Raw genomic sequence first — 23,907 nt, 5'->3', positions numbered from 1 at the left:
CACAGGCAGCTTTATAATTTATTTGGGTAAGGAGTATTACACAGCCTAAGTCCAACATTTCCAACTGTCGTTTAAAAAAAACACACTACCCTGGGGGTTGCAAAAATGTCCCGACCTGTTACTTGCCTTAAAGCGTAATACCTTAAGGCATTAAAAAACTGTCTAGACTTACCCAACCCTGCCCTATGTGTCCATCACCCCGTCTACCCTCACTCTTAAAGAAAAACAAACAAAAAACCCTTTACCCTGCCAATAGGTGGCTTTAAAAAATTAAATCGGTGTTCGGATTTTTGTGCAGGATACTGTACACATTTTCACGACGCATTTTGATCGGCCTGATTTTCTCCTGCATCGGTGACTGTTTACTCGTTTGGCGTGAATTTTTCCTTCACGGAATGGTAGCGTTCGGTATCGGTCACATGTTTTTCATTTCAGCTTTCGGATTCAAACCGCTCAACATCCCGCTAAGCATTCCGATGTACATCGCATCAATGCTCAGTACTTTTGAATTTCTTAAAAAAAGGGAGAAAAAATGATTAGATATTCATGAAGAAGTCATTTCACGGAAATAACAAATAGCGTGAGTGATAACAGCTGTATCGTTTTCAATCAGGTCTGTCTATGTGGCTGCCGCAACAAGCACTGATTTACAAAATGACTGTCCCTATTTACACGGCACTGCTCGTGACAATGGCTTGGAGGGCCACAGCCCGTGTCCACTTCTTTGAGGTAATGACAACGGATGCTCCGGGATCGATAAAGCGGACGGAATAGGAAGGGCGTCGGCTTTCAAATTTTGTTAATAATCGATTTTTTTTGTTTACCTGTTAGGAGCTGTGGACTTGGACGAAACTTTGCTCTTGCGTCGGTGGTTTATTCTTCGTCATTTCGGACGCAATCATCGGTTTACATATGTATTATTCGCCCATTCCATGTCCTTGTCGGACGTGTTCATAATCAGATCACGGTGAGATGATTATAACGTTCAAAGTAGACTTGAAATATGCCGAGGTGTTGAAATGAAAATTCTGCAGACAAAAGAAAGAATGAGAAATTGCTTCCCAATGACTTGTGGCACCACACCTCAAGAGGAAACCGACAGACGAGCTGATTTCTAACAAAGCCAAAAGTGAAATTAGCACAATTTTTATTTTTGGATGATTTGGGTTTGATAGAAATTGAAGTTAGAACCGCCAGTACTAGCGGTTACACAGTATGTGCCCACTTATGAAAAGGAATGGAATGAGTTTCACGTCGGACTATATAACACCGTCACTGTGAATTCATCACTATCAGTCAGTTGTCCAGCAAAATCATCTACAACAACATGCAGGTACTATTCCACTTTTGCGTTAAAATTTCCTTAACCCGGACTAAAATGAATTACATTTTCTGTTACAGGTCTTTATCATTGTTGCTTTCATGGCCGTGGTTTCATGCCAAACTCCCTATTACCAGCAAACCTACAATCCCTACCCGGAATACAAGCCGGAATACAAGCCGGAATACAAATGTTGGCAACTCCGAACGTCACACAAGCTACACAACTCTCGGAATGAAACAGAAACGGCCCTCTAACTTCTTAAAGGCTTTGAGAAGCGACTCTTTCAAACTCGAGTTCGTGAAACTCCTTTCTATTGGATTCGGCGATGCGTCTTTGTCAACGATTCTTGGATCAAAACATCTATATGTAACAGAAGGCAATTCGTGCTTTTCCTTTAAATCCTGTGAAGGTGCAATAGTGCGAGCAGAAGAATTTGATATGGGTCGCGCCTATTGCACCGTTGAGTCCACGGCGCTCTAGTGTCAAATAGTGCTATTGCACCGTGGAGTCCACGGCGCTCTAGTGTCAAATAGTGCTATTGCGCCGTGGATCCACGCGTCTCTACTCTCTGTGTCAAAACATGCTATTACCCCGTTGAATCCGGGGAGGCCCTCCATCCATAGGGCTGTATGACAACTGAACATCTAAATGTCCCAATAATGGTTACATTTTGCAGTAATAAAAAAGCACGAGTAATTTAACAGTCGAGATAGTTTTATTGAAATACAAATGTCCAGGGAATGGAGCAAGGAATGGGAGCGGTCTATGTTCATGATTTGGAAAACAAATATAATAAAAAACAATGAACGGAAAAAGGTCCATTGCGCGACGGTTACTCATTTTGCCCCTTTGACGGCGGCTTCCATCCAAGAAGTGAGGAAGTCGGATGACTCTCTTATGCTCGTTTGCGGTTACGCTGTTACCGTGTCTTCAGAGGATTGGAAAGGAAGATCTGTCGCATGCCCTATTGAAGTGAGGAGAACCAATGAAATGAGGAGCAAAAAATGGAAAAAAAACAAAAAAACTGGCAAGATCTTCAGTAGAGTTTTCTTTCTTGCCCAAGAATGTCGATCCTTGATTCTCTTACCGAAGCCACGACTTTTGATAGCCATGCTGATATCGTTATATTTATCGAGCGGCTTTTTCAGGAAGGAATTGTGTATTTGTGGCGCGGGGATACGAAGTCGGTTAAATCTTACAACAACGATCCTAGGAATAAAGTGATAATAGACGAAGAAGTAGAGTTTAAAAGCGTGCAGTACAGTAATCCTGCACAAAAATCCGAACACCGATTTAATTTTTTAAAGCCACCTATTGGCGGGGTAGCGGGTTTTTTGTTTTTTTGTAAAGGGGGAGGGTAGACGGGGTGATGGACACGACAGGGCAGGGTTGGGTAAGTCTAGACCTACAAAAATGCCTTAAGGTATTACGCTTTAAGGCAAGTTTACAGGTCAGGACATTTTTGCAACCCCCAGGGTGGTGTGTTTTTTTTTTACGACAGTTGGAAATTTAGGGCTTGGGCTTGGTAATGTTGCTTACCGAAACAATTTAGATTATGTTCCAGCTGCATGTGAATATTTACTTCGAGGTCTATGGCGTAGGTGTAGCGTTTCTGAATATGATGCTGGAGATCCATGTTCGATTCCAGATGAGGTGATGAATTATTTTGGTTTGCTTACGAGAAATTCTCGTTCATATATAAAACAAGTTTTCATCGAGCAATATGTGGTTTTTTTTTGTTTATTAAATAAATTAAAAAATAATAATTCACTTCGTTCTAAAAAAATTAATATTCCCAGCATATTCGAATGAAAATATTATAAAGATACGAAATGTTTCGCAATTCCTTATCGGGAATCGAACACTGTTCTACGGCGTCACAATCAGATGCTCTACGCATATGCCATCGGTGTCGATAAAATTGTGCACAGGCAGCTCTCTGACTTATTTTGGGCAAGGAATATTACACAGCCAAAATCCAACATTTCCAACTGTCGTTTTAAAAAAACACATCACCCTGGGGGTTGCAAAAATGTCCCGACCTGTAACTTGCCTTAAAGCGTAATACCTTAAGGCATTAAAAAAATGTCTAGACTTACCCAACCCTACCCTGTCGTGTCCATCACCCCGTCTACCCTCCCCCTTAAAGAAAGACAAACAAAAAATCCATTACCCCGCCAATAGGTGGCTTTAAAAAATTAAATCGGTGTTCGGATTTTTGTGCAGGATACTGTACCTGATTTTTTATTTTTAAAAAAAAGTAGTGCTAATCTAGTTTTTCTATCCAAGATGAACAAACAGCCTTGAGGACAGTGGTCGGGTACATCTGCACCGAGATGAGGAAAAAAAACAATTGTTGGCGAAAATAACTCCCTCATAGCCGAGACTCATGCCGTGCATTGGCACGAAGAGTAAGAGACTTAGGATCGGTAAACATTTAAGGAACATGGCGAAGAGGGATGGATTGTCCTCCGGAATGAAAACGACGAAATAGATGGCCAGCGTCTTGAAGAACGGGACTAATTTTGGTCCGACGCTCTTTAACTATAGATAACGTCCCCAAAATAAAAAATTGAGGAATTTGTCACTTTGACATTGTTATGAAGCAATCGAATCAAGTTTGGCCAAAAACAAACAATAGTCATGCTGTAATCGATACGATAGAAAAACCCTGAGATAATTGCAAGGTTGGTTACAAAGGCCATCCTCGGGGTGATCGAGTACAACTTTAAACGAAAACGACTTTGTGTGAACGTCAACCGACATGCCATTTGTCTGTTCTTTTTTTCACGAAGCATTCTCATACTATATTTAAAACTGAAGCCAATAAAAGCATTATTAACTCATCCAAGTAATTAGCAAACAAAAAATGCGAATGGGTTGATTGCGTTTATAGTAACGGTGATCTAATTATGATCAGTACAACTAAACGACCTACGACTACACAGAAACCTTTAAAGATTGAAGGGTAATTCGAGAAGAGAGGGCCAGGCAAATGTTTAGTAAAGAGTGAAACTGAGAAGACGAAAAAGGGAAATCAACCAGCTTGGGTGTGGGTTGATTGCGATTATTCAAGCGGTCGTCCAAAACCGATTACTTCTAATCCACCTGTCGTGAAAACAACAGCGATGCCAGCAACCGTTCGACCTGTTGTTCCAGTACACGGACACGGACACCGTTGTGGACAAGTGACATAGCCACACCACAACCTTGTGGTGTGGCGTCGTCCCTTGTTGTCAGATGTATTATGCTTTCTCCGTTAGACGATTACTTTAAAAAACTTTGAAATGAGCTTGAGCGTACGTGAGCTTGAGCTAAGCTCACGTTTCGGTGAGCTAGTTTCAGCTGTGGAATTATGTTAAGAAGTAAATGGAAAGGAAAGGATGGATTTAAATTATTTATGAATTATGCTGCAAAATTACATTCTGGGGGAACAACTATAGAAATTTCACAAGTAAAACGTTCAAAAAATATATGAAAATAAATTAATGTATTTAACTTTATTGTAATGAATTACTGCCATCTAGTGGGAGAACATTTGGATTTGAAATTGGAGTATTCAATTTTTCAAATGTTGAAATAAATAGTTTTGGTGTTTCTGCAAAAAACGTAGATTCTTTTTCCTAATTAAACATTTGTAGGTTATGTTTTAATATTTGTATACATATAATTGGTTACTTCATTTGTCGGTGTTGAAAAATATTGTGGTGTTGATGGTTCTTTTGCTAATTCGTAGTTTGCTGATGAAATTATTGTTCTTTCAATTAATTCCTAAGTGTATCTTATTAATTTATTTATTGAAATAAAATTTGAAATTATATATCGATACATCAGTGAGAATTGATAATTTATCAAAAGATTCTCTTATGTCAAAGGCAGCGGTTTTTTACATTGGTTTATCTAACGCTATTGTGATTTTTGGGGAAAAGAATAGAAAAATTATAGGTAGGTGAATTTGTTTATATAAATCTTTTTTACTTTTTCTAGTTCATTGGTTTTTTCTTGTACAACTGTTGGCATTTTATTCGCTACGGTAAGTTCACTTTTAAATTTTTAAATTTATGTTGATATATCACAAAGATGAAGTTTTAATTTTGTAGACCAGTGAACTTTTTTTGACATCTTTACAGGTGAATTAATATACAATATATGTATATTGAAATTGTAAATAGTCGATGTTGTCACATATTTTATTTTATTATTGAATAATATTGTGTTAATATGCATTTATTTTATTGTCAATAAAATTTTTTATTCTACGTGTTTTTTATGATAAAGAAATGCAGTACTAGTTCTTGAATATATTGTATTTTTTAACAATTTGGTGTTTTATTTACATATTAAGTAGTAGTCTACGCTTGTTGTTCAAAAATTGGCAGATACATTTCATTGCTAGCTTACATATGAGTTCAGTTGTGGCTCAATTTCAGTTTTTCCAAGCTTCAACAATGGATTCTGTGAATTTTAAGGTAAAGGGTTTTGTTATTTAATTAATAAAAAATATCGTGTATTGTACTTTATTTACTCTAGATTTTTTCTAGATGTTTTTGTTCCATCACAGCTCGTGGAATGAATCCTGGCTTTCCTCCTTTTGATGACTTTTTATGAGCTATAGAACTATTGTTATTAATAATTATACATAAAGATTAAGTTATAATAAATACTTACTTTTCAAATATTCTTCAGTGAATATAGATGTTGTAAGTACGCTTACAAATTTATTCATTAAAGCTCAAGAAAAAAAAACTTCTAAGTGAATCGAAATCATGTTTAGTTTCCATAATTTTAAAACTTCAAACAAATTTAGCAAGAATAACAGAAGAAAACAAAAATAACAAGTTCAATATATATTAAAAATCTGCGTATTAAAAAATGTAACAAATTTTTACTCGATATCAGATTGCTAGTGAAAAATACAAAAAAACAATTTGAGGATTTAGAATTAAATAAGGTAAATAAAGTAATTCGACTTAAAATTTAAAATATATATATATAATTAACACTAAATTCACATCAAGAACCAACAAATAGAAAAATTGGAAAATGAGAACGGAGAGCTGAAGTTAACAATAAATAACCCAGAAATAGGCAATCAACATTTCTACGACAAACATTTTGAAACATTAACAATAAATGATTATACATACATAATTAACAGACATAGAAGAGATGAAAAAATTTCCAAAGGAAAATGTGTTTCGACAGGAAATCAACAACAATGAGGAATTCATAAACAACGAAGAAGATTTAACTATAAATAACGAATTATCTGATGATGAATCAGATTTAACAATTGAAAACCTCGAATTGACAGTAATAATTACTACATAAAATTTAAAACTAATGACGTGACTAAAATTTAATTTTAACAGAACTATCCACTCACTCAGCCATTTACTATCCCTATGCGTGTGAAAAACACCTTGAAAAAAAGGTAAATGAAATCGTCTCAGAAGATTGGAATATAGAAACTATAAAAAAATTCCCACTACACTATTTATAAATTCATGAATGAATTTACGTCGTCATTGTAAACGATTTCCAACACAGTTAATCAAATGGAATTTAAGATTTTGCACTAGATTACCTTTTTTGCATTTGAAATAAAATTTTTCAAGCTTATCACGGTCTACCCCTATCTCGTACCATTTTTATCTCGTACCATCTATCTCGTACCGGTACGAGATCATCGGTACGAGATTGGAGCCCCCAAGAAAGCGGTACGAGATTATCGGCTCGTGACAGAAAAAATCTTCTATGTCGTAGAAGAGCCACTACTCTAAACCAACCGCTCGGCATTGCTCGAAGTAGTGTTGGCGATAGTGTTGGCGACTATCTAAACTTTTTAACGATTTATCGATATTTTTTGATAAATGTTAGATAGTCGATATTTTTAGATATATCGTTGTATCGATACTTTCCAAGTAGTTTTACCGATATCCAACAGATGACGTATTGTAAAAAAATCGTGCAAAACAAAATTAAAAATAAAGTTTTTACGTATAGGTGGATTTGAATTCCGAACCTTTTACATGCGAATGCCGTCTTCATCCACAGCGGTTTTGAATCGGTATTTTAAATTGCTATGCAAAGAACAAATCTTTTGTTACCGAATATCGATATAAATAGCACAATACAAATCTGAACTGATCATCTTCGGCTTTACTTAAGGCTAAACAGTATGTTGCAATGTTAGTTTTATGTATATCATTTTATATTTATATTTACGTTTATAGTTTTATTTTGTTATCAGAAATATATGGTGCATCATTAAATTATGTGTTCATTGTTATTGTTCCTTTGTTTTTATGCTGTGTATTGAAGAAAATACAACTGTTGCATTCAAGTTCTACCATCTGTGTTTTAAACTTCGATAGGAAATAGAAAATAGTAAATGTAAAACCATGAAATTATAAACGATTACGACTGCCAAATCATCATTTTCATATACTAATTTGCTTTAAAAAAAATTAAGTTGGTTATCTGGATCGAACATGGATACTTATCATCATGAGCATCGTCTTATACCACTATGCCATTCAAGTTAGTAACTATTACGTAAGTTGAGAATAATTCACTATTGTTGGTTAGTATCGATACAAATTGCAGACAAAAAATCTAAAATTATCATTGTCTGCAATACTATATCTGGCTGGATAGCAAATTTGTTTACTATTGATATCAGGGTTGCCTCCGCAATTACAAATTCTTTTTAAATTAAAATAATTACCAATTAAAATTATAAGAAGAAACATTATAATTCAAAAAATAAAGGTCTGTTGTGCAACCGATTTCTAAAATCCCGTCAACAAACATTTAAGCAAGGTTTTCCCCAAAAAAACGTTGAGATATAAACTGCACTTAGGTTTGAACCTAGTAACTGAGAATTACTAGACTTGTATTATACCACTGCGCCAATAATCTTTAAATTACAAGCAGTATAACAAAGATTTATTGTTATTTGGAAGTATTGATACAATTGCAGACAAAAATCTAAAATTATCGTCGTCTGCAACACTATATTTTACTGGATAGCAAATTTTTCCGATTGAAACACCTAGTGATACACACGTATTCAAACGCTTTTTTGGAAGTTACAAGTTAATCTCATGTTAAATCCGCACATTCAAATCCGCTCAAGAACTAACCAGTTAAAAAAAAAAAAAAAACTAACTAACTAACTAACTAAATAAATAAATAATTGGTGTAGAAACGATTATCAGTGGACTTACAGCAGCACCTCTCAGAGAATCCTGATCACGTGGAAGTAAGTGTATTCAAACTCACCCATTGTTCACTGTTGTAGGGGAGACTGGAGTATGCCGGGACACCGGGTCAAGAGGGACAGTAGGGGGAAAAATAGAAGATTTTAATAAAATTATAAATTTTTTTAGTATGTTATTTAGATACAATCAATCTACTTTGGCATGAAATTTGGTCTAGTTGGCATAAAAAACGGTTGTTTTTTAGTTAATTTTTTCTCCGCCATTTAATGTTTCTAGAAAAAAATAATCGCAAATGGCATGTAAATTTAATATGGAAATGAAGCTTAATCATTTCTTGATTGTTAAAAACAAAAATTATAATTTTCGATCAATTACTGTAGATAATATTAACGTTTTAAAAAAATAGTCTTTATCGGGAAATCGGGACAGCTGTTTTTGACTAAAATGGGACATTAGTGGGCGGGTTTGGCCTTCAAGCCCATCAATAATCACCGAGCTCATGACGCCATTACTGTTCCTTACAATGATCTCAAGCAATCGATTATTCAGCATATTAATCGATTACAATAAGCCCAACCCCCACCTATCTTGTAATAAGGGTTTTTTATCATATAAGAAAAAATTTTTATTAACACAATAATCAAATTGAAACATTTATTAACTTATAGAGTCTATGCAGTGGGACGCTATTTCAATTTTTACAAATATCTTTAATGAATTTTAAGGCGAAAACGGAGGACGTCCCTCACCACCCACCCTAGTGTCCTCACTTACCCCTCAAAATAGGCTCCTCCTACGAATCTAAGAAAACTTTAAAGGTCTTATATGGGAAAATGGTCTATTATTAAATTATATGAAAAATATGGGGGGTACATTACCTTATGGAATACATAAAAACCAAAAAATAAATTAATTTAATGATTAGTTTGGGAGATATAGGGGAAAACGAAAACCGACCGCTTACTCCAGTCTCCCCTACCATCAGCTTAATAATTCAATAAAATTGTCAAACTACTTCATCCTCGTATATTTCATTCCCATAATTGCTGATAGCACTGCAACCACCAACAAACACACACTTAGATATCATTGCTCAATCCCCATCATACCCCATCTAGCACATTTCTGCCGTCGGATGTCCGAATCATGGCCGAACATCCCTTAGATATCCATGTACTCAATGGGTAGTTCCAGGGATGTCCGTCGGCTAGTCACCTTGGAAGTGCAATGGATGTGCGAAAATTATATTCTATGGACCTCCTACCAACAGCCAAGAAGATTTTCAATTGTTTCATTTAAGGATCGGCCTCGAGCCAATCGGGGCGCTTTTTTGCAAATCGTGTTTCTCATTTCGGGCCATCGAGGCGTGGCTCAGGGTGGAAAATTCTTCTCCCGAATTCAATTGGGGTTTGCAATCATTTGGATTGCAATCAATCGATTCATCAACGCAAAAAATATTATCGATTGACTGTTTCACCCGATCGATCCGATAACAACCACGATAATATCTCGTTCTACCCGCTTGCCCCGATTTTTACTCTGAAACCGAAAGAACGGCATTTTTAATATTGCGTCGGGGCAATGGGTTAACCTCAAATTTTTCTCCGCACCGGCCCGGTTGAAAAAGTGGCACCTCAATTCAACCCCGAATGCACTTTATCGGTGCGGGGCGGTTAACTCGATTGGAACTAATAGAGCAGTAAAACATCCTACGTTGCACGTTCTCCACAAATGCGAAAATCTCATTTGTGTCCAAGTTGGTCTGCTGCGGCTGCAGCGTCTTATGGAGAAACCAACTTCTTCATGTAAAAAAATACGTTTTCATCAATATAATTAAGATTTTCCCCCTTTTCTTCCTAGCAGAGGGTACCCTATTCATTTTTTCATCTCCCAATTTTTTTTCTAGCCCTAGTTCTATCTGGTTTATTTTTATTTAGCTATTGTTTGTGAATGGTTTGTTGTTCATCCCCTTGTAGCAGACGAATTTCTGGCAGCAAACGAAATTCTTCGGCTAAAAGAGACGAGCAACTTACAAACAAAAATAAAATAAAAATAAAGTAGATAGGATTTTAATTTCAAATAATAAAAAACTACTTTAAACTTAATAAATCATGCTGAAGTTTAAAATTCAAAAAATATCTAGCATAAATTGTTTAATTGCAAGTTATACACTTCTGATTTAACCTAAGTTCGACATCATCTTGACTTCTTAAAAATACTGTATGTGATTTGTTATCGAAAAAAACTGAAGTGTTTTACAACAATTCGATAGGATTGTTCGAAAATTATATGTATTAAATCTAAAGATTGGCGAGGAGGAATAATATTCGACTGTGGTGCGGGAGACCCGAGTTCAAACTCTGATGTAGCATAATGTTTTTTCAACATTAGAGGTCCCATACATGTCATATTTATAGCCAAATGAAAGCCGTTCGGACATCCTTAGAATATCCGACGGCACTGTTGATGGCGGTAAAAACCAAAAAAAATTACATCAATAGGACATCCAAATCGGATATCGGGCTGTCCGGAGGATATAAAAAGATGGACTTAACATCCGATCCCGACATCTGTCGGACATCCGACGGACTGCATTGTGTTATGTGGGACAATGCAAAAAATCCTGTCAACAACCTTCATCCTGGAACACGAGGTATCTGTAAACAGCGTGGAAGCCGAATGGCTCAACAAAGGAGTGGTTCATGGCATCCCGATTGAGCTCCATGAATCCTTTGAACTGGATGCTTTAATGAAAGACGCAGGAGCTGTAAACTACACAAGTATCCCATCAAAGGCAAGCAACAGAACGAAAATCATAATTACCTTTCCATCAACCTCCATCCCCCGAAGCCTCTTGATCTCTGTTTGGAGCTACCCAATCAAACAATACATCCCCCGTCCTCTTCAATGTAAGAAATGTTGGAGGCTCAACCACTCCTAACGAGTATACATGCTTAAGGCAGTTTATCCAAGATGCCATAAGGAACATGAGCAAACTGAGGCCTGCAAACATCCTAAATTCTGTATCAACTGTACCAGCTATGAGCACTGCTCGACAGATTCAGTTTGCCCACTGTGGAAAAGAAAAGAAGCAATTATCGAGATTGCAATGAACCAGAAAATCTCATTCACAGAGGCAGAAACCAAACTGAGTCAAAATACTCACCAACAATGGAGAAACGACGCAGAGAGCCACCAAGCCGCAGCACCAAGCAGCACACAATGACGCAGCCCCTGAAACCAAAACTGGTGAATTCAATGCCGAAATTTAAGCACTGAAAAAAAAAGAATACCTGCTTTGGAACAAAAACAAAGAGCAACAGAAGAAGCAATCCAGAAAATTGAATACAATGTCGCCAAACTTCCTCAAATAGAACAGAAAGTTTCCTCATTAGAAAAAGTCAGACAGTTTAACGCTAATAAACTCTCAAACCAATTAGATGAAAAGTTTTCGATGCTGCTCGACAAACTATCAATAAAAAAGCCAGGAACCTCGATGAAGCGTCTGAAATCTAAAGGCAAACACTTAAGTGCGCACAACAGTAACACAACAGTGTTACGTTGGATATACTCACGAACGTGCAAATTTGAAGTTTTCGTGAACAATCGTGTTGGAAAAATCGTCAGAAACACCAATCTTCGGCAGTGGCGTCATGTAGCTGGAGTCGAAAATCCAGCTGACCTGTGCAGTCGTGGTATTGACCCACAGAACGTAAACGAGTTGTTCCAGTTTCATCAAGGACCGCAGTTCTTGCAACTCGATCCATCTGAACGGAACAATTGGGTTGACATTGCTGAGCCGAAAGAGAGTGACGTGAATGTGATTCGCATCTTGGCAGTAAAAACAGAAGATGAGATCCATCCCGTAGACCAGTGCGTAAAAAACTGTTCGAGTTTGCTTAGAATTCAGAGAAATCTAGCCTGGTGTTTGAGATTCGTGAGAAATACACAATCCAGAAAACGTGGGGACCAACTGACAGTTGGGGAGTTAACGGCGTTATAAATGTCAACGTCGTTAGTGATTAGCGTCAAACGTGCTCAAGTGTTAGCTTTCAATGAAGAAATCTATGCCTTAAGAAAAAACCTGGAACTACCGCTGACGTCTAAACTTCGTCCTTTCAAGCCATTTTTAGATGACGTCGGACAGTTACGGGTAGGTGGACGTATCCAGCACGCCCCGGTAGACTACTAAGCAAAACATCCCATTCTGCTACCAGGAGATCAGTTGTTGACTCAACGGATAGTGTGGGATCATCACGTGAAAAATTTGCATGTGAAAGCTGAGACGTTGTTAGCAAGTATACGTTCACGTTACTGGATACTTTCTGGTCGGAAAGTCATCAAATCAGTCGTTAATAATTGCTGGCCTTGTAAACGCCGATCGTCGAAGCCAATGCCGCCCTTTATGGCATTGCTTCCAGTACATCGGCTTACCCCGTATCGCCCTGCTTTTGCCTTCACGGGGATCGATTACTTCGGTCCTCCCACTGTACGTGTTGGTGGAAGAGGTGTAAGGCATGAAAAGCGATGGATCTGTCTTTTCATGTGTCTAACAACCAGGGCTGTCCATCTAAAACTTCAGATGGACTCAGTCTGGAAGAATTCTTGCGTTGCTTCACCCGGTTCGTCAGTATACGTGGAAAACCAGATGTAATTTACAGCTACAACGGAACAAACCTTGTTACAGCCGAGCAAGAACTTCGCCAGGCTCTGGAAGAACTCCAGACGATAATGTCCTGTCAGCAGATTGAATGGCATTTTCCTCCTATGTATGGGCCCCATTTCGGGGGAGTATGGGAAAGATTGGTTCAATCGTGCAAACGTGCGATGAAAATCAGTGTTGGGACTCGCCTCGTCACTGATCGTGTCCTAAGAACCGTCGTTGCCGAGGTAGCCGCCTTGCTCAATTCAAGACAACTGACTCATCTCAGCATGTATCCTGACGATCCTGATCCCCTAACACCGAATCACTTTCTACACGGTGGGGCACGTCCTTATACACCGCAAAAGTTATCAGATGAAGAAAACGTAGACGTAACCGCAAAGCAATTTCTGCAAAGCCAGGCCATCATTCAACATTTTTGGAATCGATGGCAACGTGAATACGTTCCTCATCTGAGTGAAAGAAGAAAGTGGGCCGAAAATCGGCCAAATGCTACTGTGGGGGATATAGTGCTTTTTATTGAATCAAATACCTTACGTGTGCAGTGGCCATTAGGCAAAGTGATAGAAATAATGCCCAGTGCCGTTGACAATGTCGTTAGATTGGTTAAAGTGAAGCTTGTGAACCACAAAAGCCCGTTTATACGCCCTGTGACAAAGCTCTGTGTTTTAGCTATGGCCAAAGAGCAAGGGGTAAAATGGATACCGACCATCTGCCTCTCCCCTTTCTTCACTTTCGGGGTACAGCATGGATGTTGAGGATCATGAAGTGCTAGCAGGAGCCTGGATCAGCCAACATGAAGCCGAACCCAATGAATAACACACTAAAATGTATACAATTCAATGCCAGAGGACTGAATAAAGATTTTAAAAATGAATTCAAAACATACCTTAACCAGACCCAACCTGATGTAGTCCTTCTTTCCGAAACTTGGTGGACCGACAACTATGTACCAACATTCTCCAACTACAAAAATGGCTTCTTGAATCGTGAAATAGGAAAAGGTGGTGTTGCTCTTCTTGTCAAAAAGGATCTTCAAATGGCAAGGATACCTGTAAAACAATTCCTAAAGAGTAAGATAGTGGACGTTTCTGTAACAATCTCAACAAAAACTAAAATTCATATCTACTCAATATACTGTCCTGATGGTAATGAATCAATCCTGAACCTTCTGTATCATCTCCCTGGAAGAACAAATCCTTGCATAATAGGAGGTGATTTTAATGGCCATAGCCCTCGGTGGTTCAACTCGCATCTATCTAATAAAATCGGAAGAGAAATAAGTAATTTTCTTACAAATTCGGACAATTTTACGCTACTCACCCCTAAAAACCTCCCAACAAGAATTTATTCAGTAACTATGAAAAAATCAACCTTGGACCTCACCATAATGTCAACACAGCTAGCTCTTTGTTCATCAATCAAACTCGGCCCATATCTGGGGAGTGACCATCGGCCGATAGTCTTTAGACTTCTAACGAAGGAGAAGATAATAAAACAAAAATACAACTAAAATGGAAATTTAAAGAAAAAGAATGGCCAAAATGGAATGAGTCCATAACCAGGAAACTTGCGGAAAAGAAGTACATTGAATCCGGAAAACCAAAATTAGCATTCAGCATCTTCCACAAGTCCGTCCTTGAATCATAGAAAGACATTTTTAATCTTAATAATGAAAAAAGATGTACAAAAAACATAAACAAACCATGGGGAAATGAAGATTGCTCGAAGAAAATAGCTGAATATTGAAGAGCCTGGAAGGAATATACTAAATGGCCAACACCAGAAAACAGAACAGCTTACAATAGAGCGATGGCATTAAAGAAAAAAACTATAAGGGAAGCGGAAAAAAACGCATGGGACACAAAGCATAAAAATGTAGACATAATAAACCCTAAAGATGCATGGAATTTCATCAACGCAATGAGAAGTTTACCAAATTAATCCCTGGAATCCAACCAGATCACTCTTCCATGTGGTACACGAATGACAGAACCTAAGAAAAAGACCCAAATTCTTCTTGAAGTATTTAGTAAACACCAAACCAGCCCACAGCCAAGACCAAAAAAAAATGGAAAAAGAAATGAAATAAAAAATAAGAATTGCAGTAAACGCAGGCAGCACTCTGGATGAAACTATTACACGCGAAGAACTAGTGACAGCCATAAGCCAATTGAGACAATCAACGATGGGTGAAGACCTCGTGCACAACAGCATGCTCCAACATCTTAATGGGGAAAACATAAATCAACTACTGCGTCTATTTAACCTATCACTTAACAATTCTTTTATCCCTCCCGAATGGAAAACATCCATCATATGTCCTATCTTGAAAACGAAATAAAGAGCCGGGTAATCCATACTCATATCGACCTTTAGCCCTTACTTCATGCGGAAGCAAACTTATGGAAAAATACTAGCCAAAAGAATAGCTTGGTTCCTAGAGACAAACTACCTGCTCCCAAACAGCCGAGCAGGATTCAGAGAGGGAAGATCTACTATAGACCAAATTATGACATTGGAAGCTAAAATCAAAGAAGGCTTTAACAAAAAATTAAATACGTACGCCATCTTCCTAGATCTCTGCAATGTGTATGACTCGACATGGCACGAGGCGATTTTATTCAAGATGGCTAAACTGGAAGTGAAGGGGAAAACCTTAAAATGGATAAAAAACTTTTTAAAGAACAGAACAATGAAAGTGAGAATCGACGTTGAAATCTCAGAGACTACCTCCCAAAAAGTCAGCGTTCCACAAGGCTCAGTCCTGAGTCCGTTACTATGCCTGATTATGATTTCTGATTTCCCTGAATCGTCCAGATTATGTGGTAACCTAGAGTTCGCAGATGACTTCGTGACATATTGCAGAGCTTCAAACAACTGTTCAGCGAGACTCATAATGCAACCACACGTGCGACGTCATCAAGCCCTCCCTCTCCACATTCAACAGTTGTACAGACGTCGATGACGACGATGCCATCCAGCTCTCCGTCTCCGCATTCAACAGTTGTGCAACCGCCGATGATTACAATACCATCAGGCTCTTCGTCTCCACATTCAACAGTTGTTCAGCCGTCGTCTCATCATTCACCATCAAGCACGTCCGGAACGTCGGCGAAAGTGGCAAGAGGACGGGGAGAGGGAACAGAACGAACGGCGCAAAAAAATGGAAATTCGGGTGTTTCGAAAAGATCCTACCAACCTTTAACTAAGGCTTACACTTGGGCGGGAAAATATTTTGTCTTTGAATGGTGTTTCTTCTTGTTGCTGAATGGTCCCAAAAATATGTATACCTATCTGATCTCCCACCCACAGTGACCGAAGTCATCCCTTTGCAGGAAGACCCGCTTGCTGTTACCCAATTGTGCAAAAAAATTGTGCTAAAAATTTAAAAAATTCTTGCCATCTACCCATAAAGGGGAAAAATGTCTGCAACTCAGATTCCTGTCATTGCCATCTACTGACAATTAAATCAAGAACAAGAACTTGTAAAGGTAATCGTACTGACGTACGGATACTGACTTAAGTGTATGTTTCTTTGGTGACAATGGGCGAAATGTAAATGTATGTTTTCCGTGTTCACTAATGTTGTGTTCCAAAATCTCTTTAAGTCAACCCAGAATTTTTTACTACTTTATCGGAACTGTTCGAGTTGAACTGTGATTGTGACTGCTGTGTTCGACGAGATTTCATTTTTCCCTATGAGACTAAGAGGCTGGCTAGCTAGGCTGTTCATAGAAGAAACAACCAGGTATATCAATGCATTTTCATTCTAAGTTCATAGTCATGTTAACCATAGTAAATTTTGTTTTTAATATATTTAACAGATTGTCCCAGCAAAGAGAAAGGTGCATGCCAAGACATATGGCTCAGCCACATTCAATTCAACAAGGGAAGGCTCAAATAGTTAAACATTATTGATTGCTCTTGTATTGATGCACAAGGAGAATACCACCAGTTGTGAACATGGGAGAAGCAGGCAGCAGGCAAGTAAACTTTTCAGAAATCCTTTCGTGCTGATTTTGCTGATCTCTTTCTTCTGTTTAGAATTGACATGACTGCAAATTAAGTCAGAGTATACATTTTTTGTGGCAAAGGGATCAATGAATATAAAGTTTGCTTTGACCAAGCTGTAGACTCAAAGTCTATTCGCTTCCAGCTGCTAAACCAGAACACGAGACAAAGTAGGCATTGGAAATTGCAAAGAAATTTGATGGTGTGACCCTTTACTGCCCTCACTTATTTGGGAACAATATAAAAGCAGTTTTATTTTGTGATCAACTTAATAATTTAATTTCTCTTTGTTTCTTTTTACTTCTCAGGTAAAATTCTTTCGGTATACTGATCCTGCAGCTGAAGCGCGTGTTGCGAATAGCATTTCATTTTTACAACGTCCTAGTCAGGAAAATAACTGGAATCTCTGTGAATGGTGCAACTAAATAGGTTTTTAATTGTGACTCATCATTCAGACTTCAAAGTACTAATGTATTTGTATCATTTCTATTTACATCAGATGGTATCGTGATGTACTCCAATGAGCATAATTATTCCTTCAGTTGCCATAAGAGTAGATGTGTCCTGCCCACACAGAAGCCAGAAGACCAAGTCTCATGTCATCAAAAGAAAGCTCATGTTCTGTCGGTTCTGAATTGATTAAACTTCCCATGTATAATTTATAATAAAACACATTTGTTTGGAGGGTAAAATGGCACTCGTTGATGGGTTTCACTAAGCTGTACTCTTGCGTTTCAAATATTTTGGTGCTCAATTAAGTCAAGACGATCTTGGCCATGCCTCACACTTTTGTGCAGCGTCACAATTGTATTGTTTTGAAATTGAAATTCTCGCTGGTCACGTACGTGTTTATTTGAATACAATAAAAAAGATTTGTCCAATATTTCTCTTTGATTGCATTGTTTTTGAACGCTATATCCTGACTCGTCTATTTTTATATAAATCTACATAATTTTCCATTAAGATATCATAAACACTGGTAAATTAGTGCATAAGCTAGTACGGTCGTCGAGACTCATGTAGTCGGGACGAAGCCCCATTCCCCCCGCCGGTCTTTAATGGCAAGTGCCGTACAAAAAAAAAATCCCAAAAATACGTCATATCTTGAAAACCGTTCTTCTTAGCGAGTTTTGGTCTTCGTATTTTTGTATCTAAACATGTTTAAAGTTATAATTATCAAGAAAAAACTGAAAAAAAAATTCCGTCCCCAACAGCTTTCATTCAACGATGGCGGCGGCCGTGGGCCCACAGTCGGGGCTGTTTAGCGCATGAGTTCGTACCGGGTGGTAAAATCTTGCGAAATTAATTGCATGTGATCGATTAAAGATAGAGAAATTCTGTGTTCAGAAAATGAATTGGCGTGTAATTATCTCTCAAAAAATATAAAAATGAAATTATGCGCGTAAAAAATGTGCCTGGGGTAGAAAACTGCGATAAAGTTTTTTCGCCTTCCTGTGAAGTAAAACACTCGTACTCCCATACTGATGGTAGTCGACACTCAGCCGGACTTCGGCTCGTGTTAAGCCGATGATTTTCCCTCCTCTCCGAGAATTTTTGGGTGTGTTTAGGGATACTTTCATTCTAATTTATTTTCGTACTGTGTTATACAATAATACAAAGTAACAGGTAATTATACAAGGTCAGGAATATTTAATTCTCTAATGTATTAAAAACTTTTAAATTTTGATAATTTTAAATCTGCTGAGACTGATTGAAACCTGCTTTTATAGTCAGGTCAATAAATCCAGTCATCATTGAAAATATTAACATAACAGAAGCAGATGTTATATATATGTATTTTCTTATAATCATTAGGCATTGGAAAGTTATAATTGGATAGTTATAATCCTACAGCTAAGAGACCAGACTATTCCATTCTCATCCATCTTCGCTCAAGTCAGCACACCTCATGGTCATTCGACAGACACTTTTCTCCTGCATGGCAGTTCAAGCTAGATTATACGGTCTTGAAGAATGGTTCTTATTTTTCTAAACAACTCTTGTAAGTTACAAGATATGCATCTTATAAAAGCAGATTTCCTTCCTCAAAGGTACAGTTCTGAAGTAGTACGATAGTCTTACATATTTTTACCCATTCCTCAAGAAAATATTGTTGACTCGATAAATCAAAATATATAACTTTTTCACTTAATAAAAGCAGTTTTCATGTTAAGAAACAACCAAGGTTGGATTACTTGTTAAAAAATAGACAAAATTGAAACCATAACAGTTGTTCACTGATTTATTATTGTAAGAACTGAACGAGATGAATGCACTTTATTTTCTTGCCCTAAATACCACAGTCTTCATCATCTAAATTCCCCAAAAACAATTCCTCTGCTCTGTGATCTTCATTCGGGGCATTTGATTTGGAATTTATTCCAACGTCTTCACTGCCAGATTCATCGGTTTCGAAATCTTCATAGTCATAATCATCGTCTTCATCTTCATCTGCATCTTCTTCGTCTAAATCCTTATCCGCGTTTGGGATGGTTCCGGAAAAATCCTCTGACAGGATCAAATGTTCAAGTAGTTCCTCATCATCCATCCCCTCCTTTGCCTTCAACAAATCATTTCTAAGCAAATCCAAACCCGTCGATTCGATACAACTAAGGTTATAGATTTCGCTTTCAATAAGAAAGTTTGACCCAGACAGTATTTCTTTCTCATCTAGTAGGGAGCTAGCAGCACACCCTTCTTCGATTTTTGAAGTAATTTCTATAATGCGTCCAGTTTGATTCTTCAGTTTGTCTTGTAAATCGAGAAGAAGTTGATTTAGAGTTGCGAAAAATTGCTTCAACTCATTAGGGGATATAATAACCTCCTCTTCACAACGGCAGGTTAGCATCCATGCTTCACAAAGCTGTTGATCTTCGTGATATGGAACTATAAATAAAAGGTGAATGAAACCAGACTATAATAATTGAATTTCAGATAACCTTTTAGCTAGTGATTAATTTTTAGAGGATGGATTTTTCTTATTTTACCGCTATCGAATTGTTCTTCGGAGATGTCCAGTTTGTACTGTTCCTTGATTTTGCTCATCAACTTGCGAGCCTTATCTTTGACAGTTCGTATTCTTTTTTGAAGTCGTTTACGCTGTTTTGACCTCTCTAGAAAAAAAAACACAGAAACGAATCAAATATGCGTTATCAATTCAAGAAACTTATTTTTTGACTTATTTAACATAAATTTAAAAAAATGGAATCTTACCAGCATCTTTTGAGACTTTACGTTTAAGGACTTGTATTTCTAAGAATAATCCTTCAAGATTGTTTATAGCTTCCTGAAACGGAGTGTTAACTGTAACTGAGTTGTTACCTATGAGTAGGAACGAAATAATTAATAAAATGACTTAAGTAAGCGAAAAATTTTGATTACTTTTACAGCGCTCGGTAAATCGAACCAATTTTACATAAATACATCTTAAGTCTTGTTCGTGATTTTTATACAGCTTTTCTTGTTTGAGACGATTGACGTCGGCTGAATATTGCTTGATGTTTTTATTTGCCTATGGATGTAAATAAGATTGAAATATTGTAACAGTATGTTGTATTGACGGTTCACAAGACTAAGACTGCTCTCGCGATACACGACCACGGAGGACTATATATGGGGGGAAAACACTGACGTCACACGTCCGGTAGCATTGCATACTAACCGGATCACATAACGTGGTCATTGACCACGTGACATCCCCCCTCTAGCTGCATTCGTCCCCGAATGCATTACAAAAAAAAGAAAAAAACAACACAAAAAAAGATATAAACCGAAAGAAAACCGGGAACATTGCTAGATGATACATGTCACTTACAGTGCTGCCCTCACGGGCAGGATTGTAGGTGGCAAGGGCCTTCGGTTTGTGTTTATGTTGGAAGTGGCCCTTGCCCCCTTTGTTCAGTGTGTGTTTTTCAGTTATTGTACCGTACCGGTCGTGAACGAGGATCTCTCGTTTACCTCCCCCGTAATCCAGTCTAAATTTTAAGTTCCCAATTTTCTCTCTCTCTCTTTGTTTTCCCTTTTTTCAACAAAGAATAAAGCCGTGCGTTTTCCCTCAAGTCATATTTTTCATCTTCATTATTTTTCATCCTCCATTCCACATCTTTTCTGTTACAACGTCTCCACTGCACGTGAGCGTTAGTAACAATACAGGCCACATGACACCCCCCCCCCCCAAAAAAAAACATCATCCTCATGCCAGATGCTCAATGGACGACTCCAGCTCGCGCAGTGTCGTCAAGCAAGCCTCTTCATGCGCTGCCATACGGTTGTCTATTTCCGTAAGGCAATGCATGGTACTCTACCGCCGCGCACGTCGCTTCTTAGCTTCTTCCTCGACGAACTCCTCCACCACCCGTAGGCGTTCCCGAAGGTCGGCCATATTAACGTCTCCTTTTCTCACTCGGCACCACTGGATGCTGCACACAGCCACACTGGCCATAAGCAACGCTGCTCCCACACCCCATAGCTTGAATGGATATGTATGATGTTCCGCCGCTCGTTTTTCCCTCTCCGAGTCGTCTACTTCCAAAGCACGGATAGTTTTACCAAAACTAGCTGCGTTCGTCAGACTGCCGCCGATCCGTTTCAAGGACGCTTCTAATGAAGCCTACAGCGATGAGTTCGTAGATTTCCCGCTCGTCATGCTTCCTTGTTGTTGGGCGTCTGTAGCTACAGCCCAGTTTACCCCTTTTAGACGTGGCACAAAGTCGTTCCCCTTCCTAGTGGATGATAACGAGTGTTGCCTACTGGCCTGCAAAATCCACTCATCAGTTTGAATGGAGCAACCGTGCTGGATTTCGAAAATGCCGACCAACGGCAGCTCTGCTCTCGAAGAATCCCTCGAATCTGTCTGTTGGGGACACTCCATTACCAGAGAGCGTGTATTATTCATTTATACTGCCCATCTCCGGTGGCCCAGGTAAATGGCTCCAGGTCCTCTCCATTCTACTACAACATGATCGCACTCCATTTTCTTTTTGTCAGTGTCCTGCAGGAACAGCGCCATCACACAAGTCTTCTTAAAATTTTTCCGGTAGATAGCTTTACTGGGCGGGCATACCGAGCTCGCCCTTCCCTGGCAAGAGCGAACCTCGGCTTCCATCAGTTCAATAAATGTTTGCCGATCCCGCCCTACCGCCAGAAATGCGGGAATGGGTGCGTAATGAAGACCCACGTTACCTGCAGCACTAAACACTGGCAACACAAATGTTCGATATAACTCAAATGTCTTAGTAATCTCAATTATTGGCAGATGAATGAATAGCCGAAGCCCGTTTGTTGTGGCCGCTACGACGACCCGGGCTTCCTGGTATGCCCTCCACAGATCACCATTCTGCAAAGCAGGTGTTAGTGCCCAACTCATCGCCAAAGAAGCTCGAATTTCTTTAAGAACCGATCCCAGTTGAGTAGGTGGGAAAAGTTCCGGGGGTAAGTTGCCAGTTGCCAACAGGGCGAGACCAATGCCGATGTCCTACAATGTCATGCTGGCCCAGTCTAGAACTCTCTGAGCAGCTCGAAAGGCTTCGTCCATCCTCGCCATCATAATCACTTGACTTTCTAGGGCGTTCACGGCACTCACCACATTCTGTCTCCATTTGTTGAATTCCTTCTCCAGTGATTGGTGCGCTCTTTCCAGCTGCTGCATGGCCAGTACATGTTCCCCGAGTTCTCGTAATGTTTCATTCACTAACGTTGCTTGATGAGCCACCGCACTCACTATCCCTGACGTTTCTCCTCCCAAGGCCTGCAGCTGTCCATTAAGTCCTTCTACATCTTGACTTGTCGCCACCCCGAACAGCCAGTGCAGTGCGGTACCGCCGACGTCGATAATACCTCTCTTGGCCCTCCTGGGCCCTCCTGCCACCGCCTCCCGCAGCGTGTCGTACCGTTCACGAACAAGTCCCAATAGCTCCAACCCATCCGTCGCCCTTTCCACCATGTGCGCCCGTAACCGTGCACTCCATTTTGTTTCTTCCGCCTGCAATTCTTTCTTCTTGGCCGAGTCGGTGAACCAAAGGTGCAGTTTGTTCAGGGCGTTTTCTATGGGTCCGAACGAGACATCGGTCACTACTACCCACTCCGAGTCACTAAAGAAGACCTCCCCTTGTAATTGGAATATTACTCCATCCCTCACAAAAGCCTCTTGGGAATGTCCTTGACTGGGTTGTACCCCCATCAGCGGTCCCAGTAGTCCTAGCAGAAGGAGAAGAGCCCCCACTGCCACCTGCGGCATTTGTCCGTATCGTACCGGTGGCATCCGGGCTCGTGTCGATCGACGCACCTGATCGTCAATCCTTTCATTTCGAGCTTCTTGCACCTCCTCGTCCCGGGGTATAGTCTCTCTAGTTTCGGCATCTCGGTCACGGATGTCCTTTCCCCCGGCAATTAGGTTGCTGCATTGCGGCTTTATTCTTCTCGGTTCTGCTTCCGTACTTTCTTTGCTACCACTGTCCATTCGGCCCCTCTGAAGAATTTTTTCATTTTCACCACGTGCACCAGTTCTATCTGTCGACCACTTGGTCTCTTTACTTCGTAATTTAATGCCGACGCCCTGTGTTCCACCACGAAAGGTCCCAGCCACCGGTGAAGTAACTTTTCGGTTCTCCCCACCTTCCGGAACGGCTTGTACACCCCGTACGCGACAGATAGCTTAAAAGTGCTTTTTTATTTTTTTCCCC

At 39.1% G+C, this 23,907-nt stretch overlaps 2 protein-coding genes across 2 annotated transcripts; one reads left to right on the top strand and one right to left on the bottom strand.

Annotated features, from left to right (window-relative positions):
- The first annotated feature begins 304 nt into the window (after window positions 1–304).
- Window positions 305–1,244, top strand: LOC123474254 (lysoplasmalogenase-like protein TMEM86A). Its single transcript, XM_045176184.1, has 3 exons — window positions 305–498; window positions 614–729; window positions 832–1,244. The coding sequence occupies exons 1-3, from the start codon at window positions 396–398 to the stop codon at window positions 955–957; spliced, it is 345 nt and encodes a 114-aa protein (XP_045032119.1). The 5' UTR covers window positions 305–395; the 3' UTR covers window positions 958–1,244.
- An 18,273-nt stretch (window positions 1,245–19,517) lies between these two features.
- LOC123474555 lies at window positions 19,518–21,521 on the bottom strand. Its single transcript, XM_045176768.1, has 5 exons — window positions 21,426–21,521; window positions 20,609–20,738; window positions 20,441–20,548; window positions 20,215–20,340; window positions 19,518–20,113 (listed from the first exon to the last, which is right to left on the bottom strand). The coding sequence occupies exons 1-5, from the start codon at window positions 21,519–21,521 to the stop codon at window positions 19,518–19,520; spliced, it is 1,056 nt and encodes a 351-aa protein (XP_045032703.1).
- Between the last annotated feature and the right edge of the window lie 2,386 nt (window positions 21,522–23,907).

Source organism: Daphnia magna, linkage group LG7 (assembly GCF_020631705.1).
Source record: "Daphnia magna isolate NIES linkage group LG7, ASM2063170v1.1, whole genome shotgun sequence".
Classification (NCBI taxonomy): domain Eukaryota; kingdom Metazoa; phylum Arthropoda; class Branchiopoda; order Diplostraca; family Daphniidae; genus Daphnia; species Daphnia magna.
The sequence above is the reverse complement of the archived record's forward strand: the minus strand, read 5'-3'. Positions and strand labels throughout refer to the sequence as shown.

Excerpts from the sequence above, each read along its gene's own strand:
- LOC123474254 (XM_045176184.1), top strand. The coding sequence starts at position 396 with ATGGTAGCGTTCGGTATCGGTCACATGTTTTTCATTTCAGCTTTCGGA. Across the intron at positions 499-613 it reads GTACATCGCATCAATGCTCA|GTCTGTCTATGTGGCTGCCG; the intron begins GTACTTTTGAAT and ends GTTTTCAATCAG. Across the intron at positions 730-831 it reads CCCGTGTCCACTTCTTTGAG|GAGCTGTGGACTTGGACGAA; the intron begins GTAATGACAACG and ends TTTACCTGTTAG.
- LOC123474555 (XM_045176768.1), bottom strand. The coding sequence starts at position 21,521 with ATGCATTGCCTTACGGAAATAGACAACCGTATGGCAGCGCATGAAGAG. Across the intron at positions 20,739-21,425 it reads AGTCGTCCATTGAGCATCTG|GCAAATAAAAACATCAAGCA; the intron begins GCATGAGGATGA and ends TTACATCCATAG. Across the intron at positions 20,114-20,214 it reads CGAAGAACAATTCGATAGCG|TTCCATATCACGAAGATCAA; the intron begins GTAAAATAAGAA and ends TTTTATTTATAG.